This window comes from Malus domestica, chromosome 07 (genome assembly GCF_042453785.1).
Source record: "Malus domestica chromosome 07, GDT2T_hap1".
Classification (NCBI taxonomy): domain Eukaryota; kingdom Viridiplantae; phylum Streptophyta; class Magnoliopsida; order Rosales; family Rosaceae; genus Malus; species Malus domestica.
Window position 1 is genome coordinate 8,494,760 of NC_091667.1, and position 15,217 is coordinate 8,509,976.

The window sequence follows — 15,217 nt, forward strand, 5'->3', positions numbered from 1 at the left end:
ATTGCATACGGTCCAATCCTAGGGAATAGGATGTTGGATTTTCACTCATGTGTCTCGAGTTCGAAACTCCCCCATCGTCTAAGTATTGTAATAGTTTAGAACCCTCCCCCTCCCCCTCCCTTAATAATAATTTCAATTGATCCCAAACTTGAGGAATTAAAATATAATTTATCCCTTTCAAGAAACATGTCACCGTGAATTTCTCTTGACAATTTGCATCTTTGTAACCAAACACCCAAGTCTCTTTTTAAACATGTAAACAAATCGCTTTAAGTCTGCGAAGCTTTCATGCCATGACTACCATGGCGGCTTCTCCACCCATCATCCGTCCAACTTCTCCCCTTCGTCTAACCATTCTCATCCCAAGTCCCTCTTCCATCCGTCGATTTCGCTGTCGCATGAGACTGACGGCGATGAAAACTGCAGTTATGTGTTGTTCGACATATACGGCGAGGTCGCCAGAGAGGTTACAAATTGAGGTTTCTCGGTTTCTCAATGGTGAATCTGGGGTGCTTATTAACACGAGGGAAGATCGAATGCAGAAACTCGAGTATATTATATGTAAGGTAAGCGGAATATGACTGATTACCCAACAAAATGGCAACTTACAGGGTCAAACAGTGATATCATACAACAACAACAACAATGCTGATTATCTATCACAAAATCATCAACCTTCGGTCGTATAAAGTTCCGAAACAACAATCTCTGAAGCAGGCGTCTCTCTCTAGAAAACCTTTATTTTTCTATTGACAATCCTGTTTCCGACGAGGTGGCTAGCTATACGACAGTAACAGAAGCTGGGAGGGCACACCGCCATGAATTCGATCAATCAATGCCCAAGGTGGAATAGGGTTCATAGCCACCCTGAGAAAAATTCAAAACGATAACTTTCAGTGATCCAGCACTGCTTTCCCCACTTAAATGGTAAAAACTATGTAAACATTTGATTAATAAAAGACCTAAAGGGAAGTATAGAGCTAGAAACAAATGGTTTAAAACATGAAGCAGAGATGCTTGACATTTTTCGCCTTTGCCCACTAATTCCATTAAGGTTTTCTATAAAGGCTAATCGCCATGTACATATGAACAAACAAATCAATTGGGTTTGTTTATGTGACAGGGGAGGGAGAATGAACTAATTTCTTTCATATTCGTATTAACCAAATTTTATTGGTATATGCTACTCACAGAGCAGTCATCATGAACACGCCATATGGTCTCGCCCAGAAGATTCGCTACTGACAAGACAGTTAGCTGGGGAAAATAATTCTGCTCCGACACTGGAATGGTATTTGTTATGATCACCTCTTGAAACAAACCGCTCGACAGCCTCTCTATAGCAGGAGGGCTGAAAAAAAGACAACAGATAAAAGTAAATACTCTAGCATGCTACTGTATACAGTGACTAATGGCTCATAGAAATAACAATAGTCACCATGCAGGGGAGTATGAACAAAAAAAAAGGGGGCCCTAAAACTCATTCCTTCAAAAGTCAATCAACTAGAAGTGACATTGTGGATATTCTATTTGATACTTTCACCTAATCACAATGCATGTTTGGACAGATGTACATGGCCGAGTGCATTAAACTCCCACTAACGTGTGTTCTGAGGATTGCAAGATAAACACTCACACCACCTATGTTTCCACAGAGGGTTTTCCTGAGATCACCGGGTTGCCTAGGGCAAGCCATGCCTTTTATGCTAAAGACACACTCTGTCCAAGTCAAGCCAATATGTACCGAATACGATTATAAAAGAAAAATGGTAGTTGGTTCCCGTGGATATTATTAAGATCATAGCCTTTGCTTCAAAACGCTCTCCGTATGTCATATTGTAAGAGTGAAAGCGGAGATTCATGCACAGAAATTCCACATACCTAAAAACCGCATGCGTACAACATGCATAGACTTCCCTGGCACCCTCTTGGTGTAGTAAAGCAGCACCTTTTGTAATGGTCCCTACAACCCAATAGCAAAACAATGATACTTTTTTTTTACAAGAGCAACAACCAAGGATATAACTGCAAAGACTAGTTGATAACAGAGGGAACTATTATGATAACACCAATCAATTCAAAACCAGGACACTGAGTCAATACTGTTTGTGGAATTTGTAGCTAATATGGTTAAAATTTAAAAGGACAAGTTGTGTTAACAAACTTTTGGTTTCGTGAAACAAGACTTTTGTATAACCGAGAAGGATTTTTGTGTATTTATTTATGCACAACCAAGAGCTCCTGCACTAATGACTTTAAAAGTACAAAATTGTAAATCGATAACTGCATTTGGAACAGTGCTAAGAACCAACTATCCCATGCTGACTGCAGGCGCATTTCATACTGGTCTCAGCATGTGGCCCACTCAAGCGTGAAATGAACATACAGTCAAAATTGAGGGGCCGCTACAGGGATAACTTCCCTTGGCATCTTTCTAAGATTTGATGATTTCCAGACTGTCAGATATCCCGTGTATAGGCTTATGCACGAACTTTCAAGTTAAACCCACATAAAAGACTATCAAACGAGGAATAACCCACTTATCCAAACCTACAAGACACAATTAAAATGTTGTGCACATAAATTCTCTGTCAAAATGGAAAATTGTTTCAATCATGATCTACAGTTAGATGTCCTTAAAAGTTATACTTATGAAGATGAAATCTAAACTAGTACAATGCAATACTTCCTAGGGTTAAAAGATAGGCGTTGCGATCCACAGAAAAAAACTATTATTATAATTTCTGTTGGTTGAAATATACTTTTTTCTTTTTATAAGAGAGATATATAGTTCTTTTCAGCCCCTGTTACCCCCCCCCCCTTATTTCTAATTTAACTATGCTAATGATGATTTCTATTTTCCATAACGTTTGCATCATACGCAAGATCCTCTTTTGGTGATTATGATTTCTCCAGAGAATAGCTTTACCATCACAAACTAGGCTCGTCATCCTTATCTTAATGTTCTATATTATGTAATATCATTCTTGGTACTCCTTGTGATCGATTTTGTAAACAGATTAGAGCATGTACAAACTAACCAGCTGTGTCAATCATGTCATCCACCATAACTGCTACTTTTCCCTTGACATCACCTATCAAATTCATCACCTGTAAAAGAGATGCACAAATGAGTTGCAAGATACGTTTCCAGTGGCAACCCAAAAAATAAAACTTATGCATATGTGAATGACTGTCCTTTTCTTGTGACATAGATTAAAGTGAGAGAAGAGAGACAGAAGAAGAAAAGAAAGAAAGCTTTGTCAGAACAGTGGCACATTCAACAATAATTTTCAGTGTGTAAGCACAAGGGGTGAGAAAAGTGGTAATAGCTCAGGTGAATGGAGTTTAATGTCCTGGTAAAGAATAAAGATGACAGAAATGCAATCAAGTCATCATATTCTCAAAGTAAAGTAGCAACACTGGCGCTATGTCAGGATTCAGAGCTAAACAGCAGTTAGAACAACAATAAGATATCTGAAGTTATGTCAAAGAATAATATCCCAGATAAAATAGGCTGACACTACAAATGATGTCAAAGAATGGAGGGGTAGTTTTTAAATGATTTCAAAAATTATGTGTTGTACCATTGATTCGGACTTCCTAGATTATGTGTTGTAATTTGCAGGAGGTGGAGGTTGTGCATTAACGGATGTTTTAAGTAACTTAATTTAGAGTTATGTAACAGCTTTTTCAGATTGTTTTTGAAAATGTAACATCCTGAAATTAACTTGGTTCATCAGAGTCTGAACCGGTTAATGTGATTGTGAAAACATTCAGGTTTCACAACAATTTACCTTTCCAACAATTTCATGTGTTACTTCAAATATAATGAAGGGAACTTTAACGAAAAGCTTCTGGTACTGTTCACCTTAACAAAAAACCATATTTTTACACTAAAAAGTCAATCCTGCTACTATTCACCTTACCCTTTATTTTGTCCTTATCGTTAAAACTTAAAGTTTTCAAACCCTTTTCATTAGTTTTCCTTGTAATGAAAGAACAACACAAACATAGGAGGTAAATCGGATAGTTGTCAATCCCATCTGAATAGATCGTACCTCCGCCACATTGTGCCCGTGACGTCTTTTATCAACAATGGCTAAAGGAGCATCAGATAATTTTTTCGCGAAAGCACGAGCTCTAGCAACACCCCCAACATCGGGTGAGACCACTACCAAATCATCAGAGTATATAGTCTTGCTGGCGAGATAATCAAGTATCACAGGCTGTTAGGACATAAAAATAAGGTCATAAAGAAGGTGAACCACATAGGAGATGTCCAACAATTCGAACTTCATGATCAACAGTATTTAGAATTATATGCCTCTCAGGAGTCGAGGGAAGAACCTAGGACAACTCGTAAATAAGCATATATACTTTAAACAGCTTAAATCAAGCATAATGAATTTTATCAAAACCATTGTAGAATTGTTTCCTTAAAAGATGTCCAGATACAAATATATTCAAGGGAATACCTCTTTCAGCCAATTTAACAAATATTATGTCACTTCAACTTGATTTTAATTCAGGTGGCCAAGTAACATTGTAAGAGTCCAACACCCCTTAGTCCATGAATTATGAGACAAAAGAGAGCATAGTATTACAGGTATTACCTGACCATATACATGATCCACAGGAATATCAAAATATCCCATAGACTGCCCAGAATGAAGATCACATGCAAGAACACGATTTGCACCTGCTTCTGTAATCAAATTTGCAACAAGTTTGGCTGCAATAGATTCACGCCCTTGAGTCTGGAACAAAAACAATTTAAGATAATAATTAAAACAAATTTGAACTTAAAATTGGTTTGCATACCAATTTCAACTAAAATTATGGCATTGTGGAATTTACTACAGAATGCATTTGCATATATGTTATCAACTCAGTATTCTAAACTTCTTCTTATTCATAATTCTATAGTGTAGCTCAACCTATCTGTGGAAATAATTCAAGCAAAAATGATATTTGAATCCAATTTGAATGTTAATGACCTGAACTTTCTTAAGGAACCTTAAATTCCAAGTTAACGAATCTAACTTGCATATTCATAATAACTCTCCATCAAGATACTTCATTGAATTTTTGTACTAGGACAATAGGAATAAGCTATTACCATTAAGCTATATTTTGATGCTGAAAGTACAAATTTACCAAAGACGAAAAGCTGTCCTTACTGATAATATGAAGTTACCTTTCTATCAGCCCTGGCATAGCCAAAATATGGAATCACAGCAGTGATATTCTTGGCTGAAGCCCTCCGACAAGCATCAATCATGACAAGAAGCTCCATAAGATTTTCATTTGCAGGAGGACATGTGGGTTGCACAAGATATACATCACACCCCCTTACACTCTCTTGCAACTGAACATATATCTCTCCATCAGCAAAGCGTTTGATCTTAATCCTTCCAAGTTCCAGGCCCATGCAGCAAGCAATTTCCTATCAAATAAAAAAAAAATTTGGTCAGACCATAGTGCTAAATGGTTAACAAGTTTACAATACATTATGGCTACGTTTGCTTTGGGGAATATTGTTCCAAGTAGAATTTTTCTTAATTAGAAAAACTTTCTGATGTTTGTTTGAATGGTCAACTTCCTGGGACATATGAGCATTTTTTCAGCTTGTGTGTCAGGAAATGTTTTCTTAAGAGACAAGGAAAGAAAAAAACAATTTCCCTTCCTTGCGTTAAGTCAAATGGCATAATCAAGAAAACATTCTCTCGAGAGATTGTTTTTCTAAAATCTACCAACAGTATATTTCCCAGAGAACTTTTGTGATTGAAGATTTTTTTTTTCTTCAAATTTATATTTCCTAGACAAGGATGCATTTTCCAAACATATGAACGCCAAAAGATGGGTAATGCAAATGACTATCACCATGAGCTATAGAAACAGAGGAAACTCAAATCATTATTTAAACGAGGAAGAATGGTGTATTTTGAAATATATTGGAAGTTGATGGTACTATGCATTCCTGTAACGAAAAAAAAAATCCATAACCTACAGCATTTGTACGTACAAATCTTGACATGCTAACTAATAAACACTAGCTTGCTTTCATGAATTTAGATTATTTTCATGAATCTAGATTGTTTTCATGAAACCTTCTTCCCACTAGCTTTGTCATTATAACTATCAACCATAACGCACTGACAACTAAACATATAAAGCAGAAAACTACACCAACACAATAACCTCCTTGCAACAGTTTCCTTGTATACTTTCAGGAAAAACCAAATAAAGTCAACTAGTAGTACATAGAAATCTGACAGTTTTCCTGCACATTTTTTTATTGCAATCCTTTGCAAAATCACCATTTTCTTTTTCTTTTTTCAAGGGATGAATCCTATGCATAATTTCCTTGGGTTTTTTTATACTCATATTTTCACAAGTAAATCTGACAGTTTCCAACTGTAAATTATCAATGAAACACAACAAACGTGAACAATGAAAAAGAAGAAGTGAACCCTGATTCACAACTCTTCTACCCAGTCCTTCCTACACTACAGCAGAACCATAACGTTCAAAACTCAACGATACTTTTGGTATCTACTTTCCCCTATCTTATCCTGAGCAGGTGTCCTCAAGCTGTTACTAGTAACTCGTCCCATAAATATTAACATTCTCATTTCCGCTACATATAAAAATCAAACAATTGCACACGAAACTTTTCGTATCTAAGCATCTACATCAGATCAATCCATAAAACACTAAATGAATTGTTAAAACTCAATAAGTCGACCTTGAATAATAAAATTACCATTCAATAAAACAAACATAGACAAACTTAAATGTTAAAATTTGTATAAAGCTAAACCTGAGACAGCGCAGGGTTCGCAGTGCCGGAAAAGATCCTGAGCCTGGTATCATTCTTGCTAATTTCATTCACCAAATGTGTTTTCGTGTCCGAAAAAGTCGGCACCAAATCTTCACTCCTGAGGAGTGGAACGCACGGCTTTCCATTTGCATACTTGAGAGGCTCTCCCACACCACACCTCTGCAATACATCATTCAGAACCAACAAATTTCAAATCATATTATCAAAATATCGCTCGAATTGAAACCAATTAGAGATAATATTCAAGAATTAAAGCATTTCTTGAACCAAGAAAACGAAAAGGTTGCGGCGGCTTACCACGGAATTCAGGATGGGGATTTGAGAGCGAGAGTAGTTGGGGAGGTAAGTGCGATGGCGTAGAGAGTCGCGAGAAGCGAGAGAGGACCGGGACGCTGTGTGAAGCAGCGACGCCATTTCTTGGAGTTGGAGTTAGCAATCAGTGAGAGAGAGAGAGAGAGAGGTTAGGGTTAGGGTTTTAGAGAGTTGGTCGCCATGGGAAAGAGTGGGGGTAGCGTGGGAGGTTTGTTGGTTGTTTCTCAGCTGCTGTTGGTAGCGGGATGGGGTTCGGGGAATGTAAGGGAGAAACACTATTAGTTAATTTAGTTGGCCATTGTATACTTCCCACACATTTTTTTAATTTTTAACCAAATAATTTAAAAAAAGTTAAAAAATAAAAACTAATAAAAAAATATGTAAATAGCACATCCCTAAGACTTTTTGCGAAATTTCAGAGTCAGACTCCAACAAAATAATAAATAAAAGGGTAAAAGATTGTTTACTACCCTCATGTTTTGTGATTTTCAACATTTAGTACATCATGTTTTTTTCGTCTCAGATTCATACCTAAAGTGTAAATTTTGGGACAGTCTCATACATCCGTTAGTCAAACTGTTAAGTTTTCCGTTAACTGTGACGTGGCGCACTGACTGGGCGCCATATGTCATCCACGTTTTTTTTTTCTTTTTTTTCTTTTCTTCTTCCTTCTTCTTCTTCTTCTTCCTCCAACTGCAACTTTCTTTTTTTTCTTTTTTTTTTCTTCCTCCTTCTCCTTCTTCCTTCCTTCCTCCTTCCTTCCCTTTCTTCCCCTTCTTCCTTCTTCTTCCTTCTCATTCTCCTTCTTCTTCCTCAGAATCTGGGGAAGCTTTTTTTTTTTTTTTTTTTTTCTTCTTCTTCCTTTTCTTTCCTCCTTCTTCCTCTTCTTCTTCTTCTTCCTTCTCTTTCCTCCTTCTTCCTTCTTCTTCTTCTTCTTCTTCTTCTTCCTCCGAATCTACCCAGATTCAGTTTTTTCTTTTTTTTTTCTTCTTTCTTCTTCTTCTTCTTCCTTCTTCTTCTTCTTCTTCTTCTTCCTCCAAATCTGCCCAGATTCAGTTTTTTTTTTCTTCCTCCTTCTTCTCCTTCTTCCTTCCTCCTTCTTCCTTCCCCTTCTTCGTTCTTCTTCTTCTTCCTCCGAATCTAGGGGAAGATGAAAGTTTTTTTTTCTTTTTTTTTTTTTTTTTTGAGGAAGAAGAAGAAGAAGGAAGGAGGAGGAAGAAGGGGAAGGAAGAAGGAGAAGAAGGAGGAAGAAAAAAAAAGTTGCAGTCGGAGGAAGAAGAAGAAGAAGAAGAAGAAGAAGAAGAAGAAGAAGAAGAAGAAGAAGAAGAAGAAGAAGAAGAAGAAGAAGAAGAAGAAGAAGAAGAAGAAGAAGAAGGAAGAAGGAGGAAGAAGAAGAAAGAAAGGAAAAAAAAACAAACAAACTTCCCCAGATTTCGGAGGAAGAGAAGGAAGAAGAAGGAAGAAGGGGAGGGAAGAAGGAGGAAGAAGAAGAAAGAAAAAAAAAAAAAAAAAACAAACTTCCCCAGATTTCGAAGGAAGAAGGAAGAAGAAGGAGAAGGAAGAAGGGGAAGGAAGAAGGAGGAAGGAAGAAGGAGAAGGAGGAAGAAAAAAAAAGTTGCGGCCTGAGGAAGAAGAAGAAGAAGAAGGAAAAAGAAAAGAAAAAAAAACGTGGATGACACGTGGCGCCCAGTCAGTGCGCCACGTCACAGTTAACGGGAGACTTAACAGTTTGACTAACGGATGTCTGAGATTGTCCCAAAATTTACACTTTAGGTATGAATCTGAGACGAAAAAAACATGATCTACTAAATGTTGAAAACCACAAAACATGAGGGTAGTAAACAGTCTTTTATCCTAAATAAAAACTTGAGAAAACTTTTCTTAAATGATTAATTTGGCCTTAGTTGCATAATCCCTTTTATTAGAGTGAGGGTGCGTTTATTACACCTTTTCAACAGAGACTGGGCTTAACTAGGATTATAATCCTACATTTAGTTGTTCTTGGACAAGAATAAATGGGATTCGCCTCGACTAATAGTCCCTTTGCACTTCGTTCAACCTTGTTATTTAGTCTCAAGCTTTCGCTTGGTATTAACCAGGACTAAAAAGAAATGAGCCGACATCCAATCTGAGCCTTCGCTTGCTAAACCCTGACATCCAGTCCCCAGGCTCTGCCTTCTTCTTCTCCGGCACCGTCGTTATGGCCAAGTCGTCGAGGGTGCTTGCTTTTCTATGGCTCAAGCTTGGGGGACAATTGCAGCTCACAGCGGAAGGTTGGGGAGATGAAGATTTGTTTAATATTATGCGATAAGATTATTTGACAATGAAGGTTGGCGACAAGGTTGGGGAAATCTGTTCAATTTTATGCGAAAAGCAGATCGATGCCACTTCCTTTATAATGTTGTGAGATCCCAAGAATTTATTATCTAATAAGAGAAATATTTGGAAAAATATGTTTAGATTATTTATGAATAGATTGTGGCTCCCATTACGAGTTCGTAGCATTTGTTTGATTATTTTATGGAGATCGGATGAATTTTTAAGTTAATTTTCATGTGGACCAATGAATGAGAGCCATGTGGCAGCCAAGGTGTGGCTGACTTGCCACGTACAGCTGCTAGAGTGACCAGCAGGCAGGAGTGCTGATGGTTGTGTCAACTTTCTAAGGCAACCATTAGTAGTGCTTACTAAGCACTCTTTCAAGCTGGAAGTGTAGAATTTTTAGATGGCAAAAGAAAAATATGGATGAGGATGGTTGAGGTGTTGCGAGCAAGGTTCTTTAAGTGCTTATTCAGCACACTAGGAAGCTGCTGCCTTCTCCTAGTATAAATAGGGAGCTGCATGCACCTGTACCGGCATTTGATTCTTTTTTAGACCTTAGTATCTTAAGAAACAAAGAAAGGGATAGAGAAAGGCATGCAGAGAGAAAGAAGGTAGGGATGAGAAAGGAATAAGCAGTTTATCGAAAAGGAGATGGGGTTTGAATCATGAATCAAACATGATTACATATGTGGTTCATTTGTAGCTTGCAAAGCTCTGAACTGAAGGCAAAAAATCAAAATGAAATTCTCACAAGGTGTGACATTGGTATATGGAGCTAACCTACATTATTGCTAGCCTTGGAATTCAGGTAAGGGAAATAATTAAGGCAGACCTTTACAGAAATTGATTTTATTAAATTTTGTGTAGTGTTATTGTGAACACGAAAATTTCCTGAAACGAAAGAGACAAGAACAACGTGCACAAAATAATATTTGTATTTGATGATTTTGGGTTACAATCTCTTTTAACTTTGATCCTCTGATTCGATCTCCGTAAGGTATTGATTTATGGATGTTTCGTTGATCCAAGGGCCGTCGAGGCTTAATCTTGGATGAATTGTTAGAAGTTTCTTCAAGGGGCCGTGGGCTTGATCTTTAAAGGTGGATTTGAGCGGATCTTCAAGGAGCCGTTGAGGCTTGATCTTGAGGATGAGTGTTTCTTCAAGGGCCGTTGAGGCTTGATCTTGAATAATGGTGATGAACAGATCTTCAAGGGCTTTTGGGCTTGATCTTGAAGAACAGTGATGAACGGATCTTCAAGGGCTTTTGGGCTTGATCTTGAAGAACGGTTGGATGTATGGATTTGTCGACGTTTGTTGATCCAAAAGGCCGTTGGGGCTTGATCTTAGGATGAACAGATGATGAACGATGGTGCTTTCTTCAAGGGCTGTCGGGGCTTGATCTTGAATTGGTGGAAGTTCTTCAAGGGCCTTTGGGGCTTGATCTTGAATTGGTGGATTGTTGATCCAAGGGCCGTCGGGGCTTGATCTTGGAAGAACGATGAACGAAGAACGAAGAACGAAGAACGAAGAACGAAGAGAGCTTTCTTGATTCTTCGGGAACCTGGATGCTTGAGAGCTTCGGAGTTTCACAGCTTCAGAGCTTCAAGAATTTTGCCTAATGATTTTAGTTCCTCCTAAAAATGAATGAAATGACTTCTATTTATAGAATTTTCCAAGGCCTAATTTTGAATATAATATGCTAGATGAAATAAGTCATTTCTGCTAGGCGTTGACACGTGTCCTATTTGATGACTTTTCCAACTTATTTTGATTTTTTGTTTAGACATACGCTACGTGTAGAATTTATGTAATACATGAGTATCGAAACTTTAATTTATCGGTCAACATTTATTTACCGAAATTTCGATGTCTACAGTTATAATATTCTTGATCTTTTTGGTTGATTAATGATTGGATATTAATTGACTAATTGTTTCAATTAAGTGTTTACTTGTTATTGGTTATGGAATTATTGGTAGAATGCTATTCGTTGAGAATATATTGTGATATATATGAAAGATGAAATGACTTTATTTGTGCATCACTCATGTTGTGAGATGTGGTTGGAACTTTAGTGTTGAGATTGGAATTCGGGAAATGAGGGTAGTTGGAAGTGATCTTTTGTGTAGTTGAATCTACTCATTGTGAAACCAGTTCCAGGCGAGCCACGTGTGCACATTCGAATACGATATCGGTGGGATAATTGTCAATGTGGGTGATCTGGGCTGGAAATCAATGAATTAGATAAGATGACTAGCAAAAGGGGTTTATGAACTTTTGATATCGTATAGAGGTTAGTTTCTATAATAGAACATTTGAACCACCATTGCAGTGGTAAAATGCATGGTATGAGACATGCAAGTCTGCGTGTTTTATTATATAAATTAAGGGATGTAGCTAAAGAGGTTGGATTGCATACATGCATTGTTATCATTTATGATTTGATATTTGGCTATATGATTTCATGACACTTAATTTAATATTGTCAATTTACTGTGATAAGGTTATGTCCCTACTGAGCTGTTGAAGCTCATCCTTCTATTGTTATGCAGGTTTACGAACTAGACATTCAATAGGGTAGGTAGGATGAGATCGAATTAGATGTGAGAATATAATGTTTATTCATCTATTTATTGTAAGTTGTAAAAAATTCTAGATTTGTTTAAGAATAATGAATTATTTTAATAAAAGGAATTTATTTTCCAGCTTGTTTCTATTTCCTTTTATTTATTGAGCAGCAAGTCTCTCGGAGTAGCAAAAATGTAAGAGTAACAAAGATGCAATCGAAAAAACAAAGTAGACATATCTCATCATCAAAAGGCATTGTCTATCAAATCTGAGCAGCTTCGCTTCCACCTCCGATCTTAGAAAAAAAAAGGGAAAATAGTAAGGTCGACTTGATGCACCAAATCGGCTAAAATCAGACATGGGAATACCTCTACCTCTAGATCCATTGGGTTCTTAAACTTATTTAAGGTCTGTTACTAGTTTTTCATTAAGATTGTTTTGATCCTCTTCTTTTAACTCACGTTGGGTTCAAGTTTTTCTATCGACCTCAGGTTCGGGGCATGACAAATGTGGGGAAAATCCAATAAAGATATTGCGAAGTGAACATGGATCAAGCTGCGATGGGCTTTCTGAATATGAACACAGACCACACAACCAAAGATTCAAGGTGAAAAAGTATTTGTAGAAACCATTAGAACATGTTGAGCAAGCTCTTGATCAGGTGTTCGATAATTTAAGACTTGAGAAGGCATACGGTTTATAACATAAACTATATATACAACTACATATACAGCAAGACAATAAATACGAATATAATACATTTGATTTCCCAATCTTGATTAGGAAGATTAGGACAATCTCCACCTCATTTAAAAAAGGGTTTATCACAAATAATCCTTGAAATTGACACATCTTATCAAGATGATCATTGAAATTGAAAATCAATCAATGTAGTCCTTGAAAATGAATGTTGCAAATCAATTTAGTCATTCCGTTACGTTTCCGTCAAAATTTCCGGTATGTGATGATATAGCGCATAACTGGGTCTCACAAGTCTAATTAAATATTGCCACATGAATTAAAAATATTTAAATAATTAAAAACAATGTTATCTTTTGTATAATTAAAAACTTTTAAAAAGGAAAAAAAAAAGGGAAGATGAGTCAATCTTCTTCTCCTCCCACCCGAACACAACCACACCCAAATCCTTTCTTATTGTATTAATTTCTCAATTAATGGGGAAGTTAAAGGAGCGGAGTACCAGGGGGTGAAAGGACCGAAGGAGGTGGTGATTGCATCGTGGGTGCAGGGGGTGAGTTATTAGCTGGTGGAGGAGCAGATTTGGAACCAGATGGAGGTGTGACGGTGGGGGATGAAGGAGATTTTTCTGGTGCTTCACCTTGTGGTGCTAGTGGAGAATCGGACAAAGGGGGCGGAACATCAGCTGGAGGAGGTGGGGACTCTGTGGATTTAGGTGGAGGTGAGGTGAGGCATCTGCTGGAGGTGTTGGGGAAGATTTGGGAGGGGGAACTTTCTGATGGAGGTGGTGGGGAAGCATCTGGTGGGGTTCTGACATAGCCGAAGGAGAGGCAGCTGGTGGAGAAGGTGGTGGCTATGCTGGAGGAGGTGATGACGGGGGTGGAGAAGCAGTAGCTAATTTTTTGGCTTATTGTTATATCAATTCCATCACCAAACTTTTCAAAGTTGTTGATGTATTGGCAATTAAAATCGTGAGGAGGGTTTGGGTGTAGTGCAGGTGTGATTGTCTTCAGTTGGGAGGAGAAGAAGATACGTTCGTCTTCTTTTTTTATTTATTTATTTTTTAAGTTTTTAACTATACAAAATATAAAATATTGTTTTAATCTACGTGGCATATTTAATTAGACTTGTAGGGTTCAATTATGTGTCATGTCATCACTTAACAAATTTTTTGACGGAATTATAATGAAATGGCTAGATTGATTTGCGACATTCATTTTCAGAGACTACATTGATTGATTTTCATTTTCAGAGACTATTTTGATGGTCGGGTCAATTTCAAGGGTCATTTGTGATCAAAACCCTTTAAAAAAATCCCAAATCCCAGGCAACGAAGCCAGCCAACCTTGAACCAAAAAAGTGATGAAGTATGATTAATGTAATGCTAGATAAACTAAATTTATAAATAAAATGAGTAATGTTATTCTTACTACAATTTTATACTACATTTCTTTACCATCTTAGGTGGTAGATGAGTTGGACAAGCTACATCATTTAATTTCAATCTTTTTATTAATTAAAACACTTAAATAATCTTAGGTGGAAGAATGAGAGTCCTTATATACCACAATCATCATTTAATTAACAATCTTTTTATTAATTATTGATTAACATTTTGAAATTAAATGCTAATTAATTTAGATGATGTGGTTATCCACATCAGATGTCATCTAAGGTGGTATACAATTGTGATACAAAAATATAGTAAGAATAGCATTATTGAGATAAAATTTTGTAAATTAAATGACATGTAAATTGATGATTGGTTATTGCTTAAGTACTGATAAACGTGTTCATTCCTTTTTACTGGTGAACACATCATTTCATTTGCAAAATTTGTCTAAGAGTCTCCCAGCATTATCCCTGATTAATAGAGTCCAGGTGCTGATAAAAATTATTAACGGGACAAGCTTGCATCCACTGCAGAGACACACACAACATAGGAAGCAACACCGACTGCGACACCAATACACGGCCCAACAAAAATTGCTCAACTCATGAAACAAAGAGATATGGCTGATACACAACAATTATACACGATGCACAATTGCAAAAACACAACACTTGTACACAATTTATTATTTAGAATTTTGAACAAAATCAAGCTCTTGATGCCAAGAAGAAATACGATAAATACTTCGTTACCTTATTCATTCTCTAGAATTTACAGTATATAGGTGCATATTTCTTATCCTGCAAGGAATATAATATACTTTGTTACCTATTCATTCTCTAGAATATAATATAATTACAAAGATACATAAACTAAATATAAAAGATTACAAATCCTAATCCTTCTTAAAATAGGACTCCTAAAATATTTACAATTATGACTCACATTAACATATATTTCATCTCCCCCTTCTATTTTTAAAATATACTTTTTAAAACAATTATTTTTGGTAAGGGGAGGGGAAAATATTTAAATCTGTTATATAATATAGGGGGAGTTTCGTATCCGAGATGCA

General features: G+C 36.7%; 2 protein-coding genes across 2 annotated transcripts; one reads left to right on the plus strand and one right to left on the minus strand.

Annotated features, from left to right (window-relative positions):
• Nucleotides 1-539: 539 nt before the first annotated feature.
• LOC103438936 (ribose-phosphate pyrophosphokinase 1) lies at nt 540-7,461 on the minus strand. The gene is made up of 9 exons (XM_008377477.4): nt 7,145-7,461; nt 6,827-7,006; nt 5,201-5,449; nt 4,617-4,760; nt 4,062-4,229; nt 3,042-3,111; nt 1,882-1,963; nt 1,192-1,351; nt 540-867 (listed from the first exon to the last, which is right to left on the minus strand). Exons 1-9 carry the CDS (start codon nt 7,259-7,261, stop codon nt 829-831), a joined length of 1,209 nt encoding a protein of 402 aa, XP_008375699.3. The 5' UTR covers nt 7,262-7,461; the 3' UTR covers nt 540-828.
• A 5,134-nt stretch (nt 7,462-12,595) lies between these two features.
• Nucleotides 12,596-13,568, plus strand: LOC139197662 (tapetal oleosin GRP-16-like). Its single transcript, XM_070825607.1, has 2 exons — nt 12,596-12,657; nt 13,241-13,568. Exons 1-2 carry the CDS (start codon nt 12,596-12,598, stop codon nt 13,566-13,568), a joined length of 390 nt encoding a protein of 129 aa, XP_070681708.1.
• Nucleotides 13,569-15,217: the final 1,649 nt, after the last annotated feature.

What these genes read in the sequence shown, in the direction of transcription:
- LOC103438936 (XM_008377477.4), bottom strand. Translation starts at nt 7,261, where the DNA reads ATGGCGTCGCTGCTTCACACAGCGTCCCGGTCCTCTCTCGCTTCTCGC. An exon ending in ATGCCAGGGCTGATAGAAAG is followed by an intron (nt 4,761 to 5,200) that starts GTAACTTCATAT and finishes TTTTTGTTCCAG; the next exon opens with ACTCAAGGGCGTGAATCTAT. An exon ending in ACGGGCACAATGTGGCGGAG is followed by an intron (nt 3,112 to 4,061) that starts GTACGATCTATT and finishes TCTCTTTTACAG; the next exon opens with GTGATGAATTTGATAGGTGA.
- LOC139197662 (XM_070825607.1), top strand. Translation starts at nt 12,596, where the DNA reads ATGGATCAAGCTGCGATGGGCTTTCTGAATATGAACACAGACCACACA. An exon ending in CACACAACCAAAGATTCAAG is followed by an intron (nt 12,658 to 13,240) that starts GTGAAAAAGTAT and finishes GGGAAGTTAAAG; the next exon opens with GAGCGGAGTACCAGGGGGTG.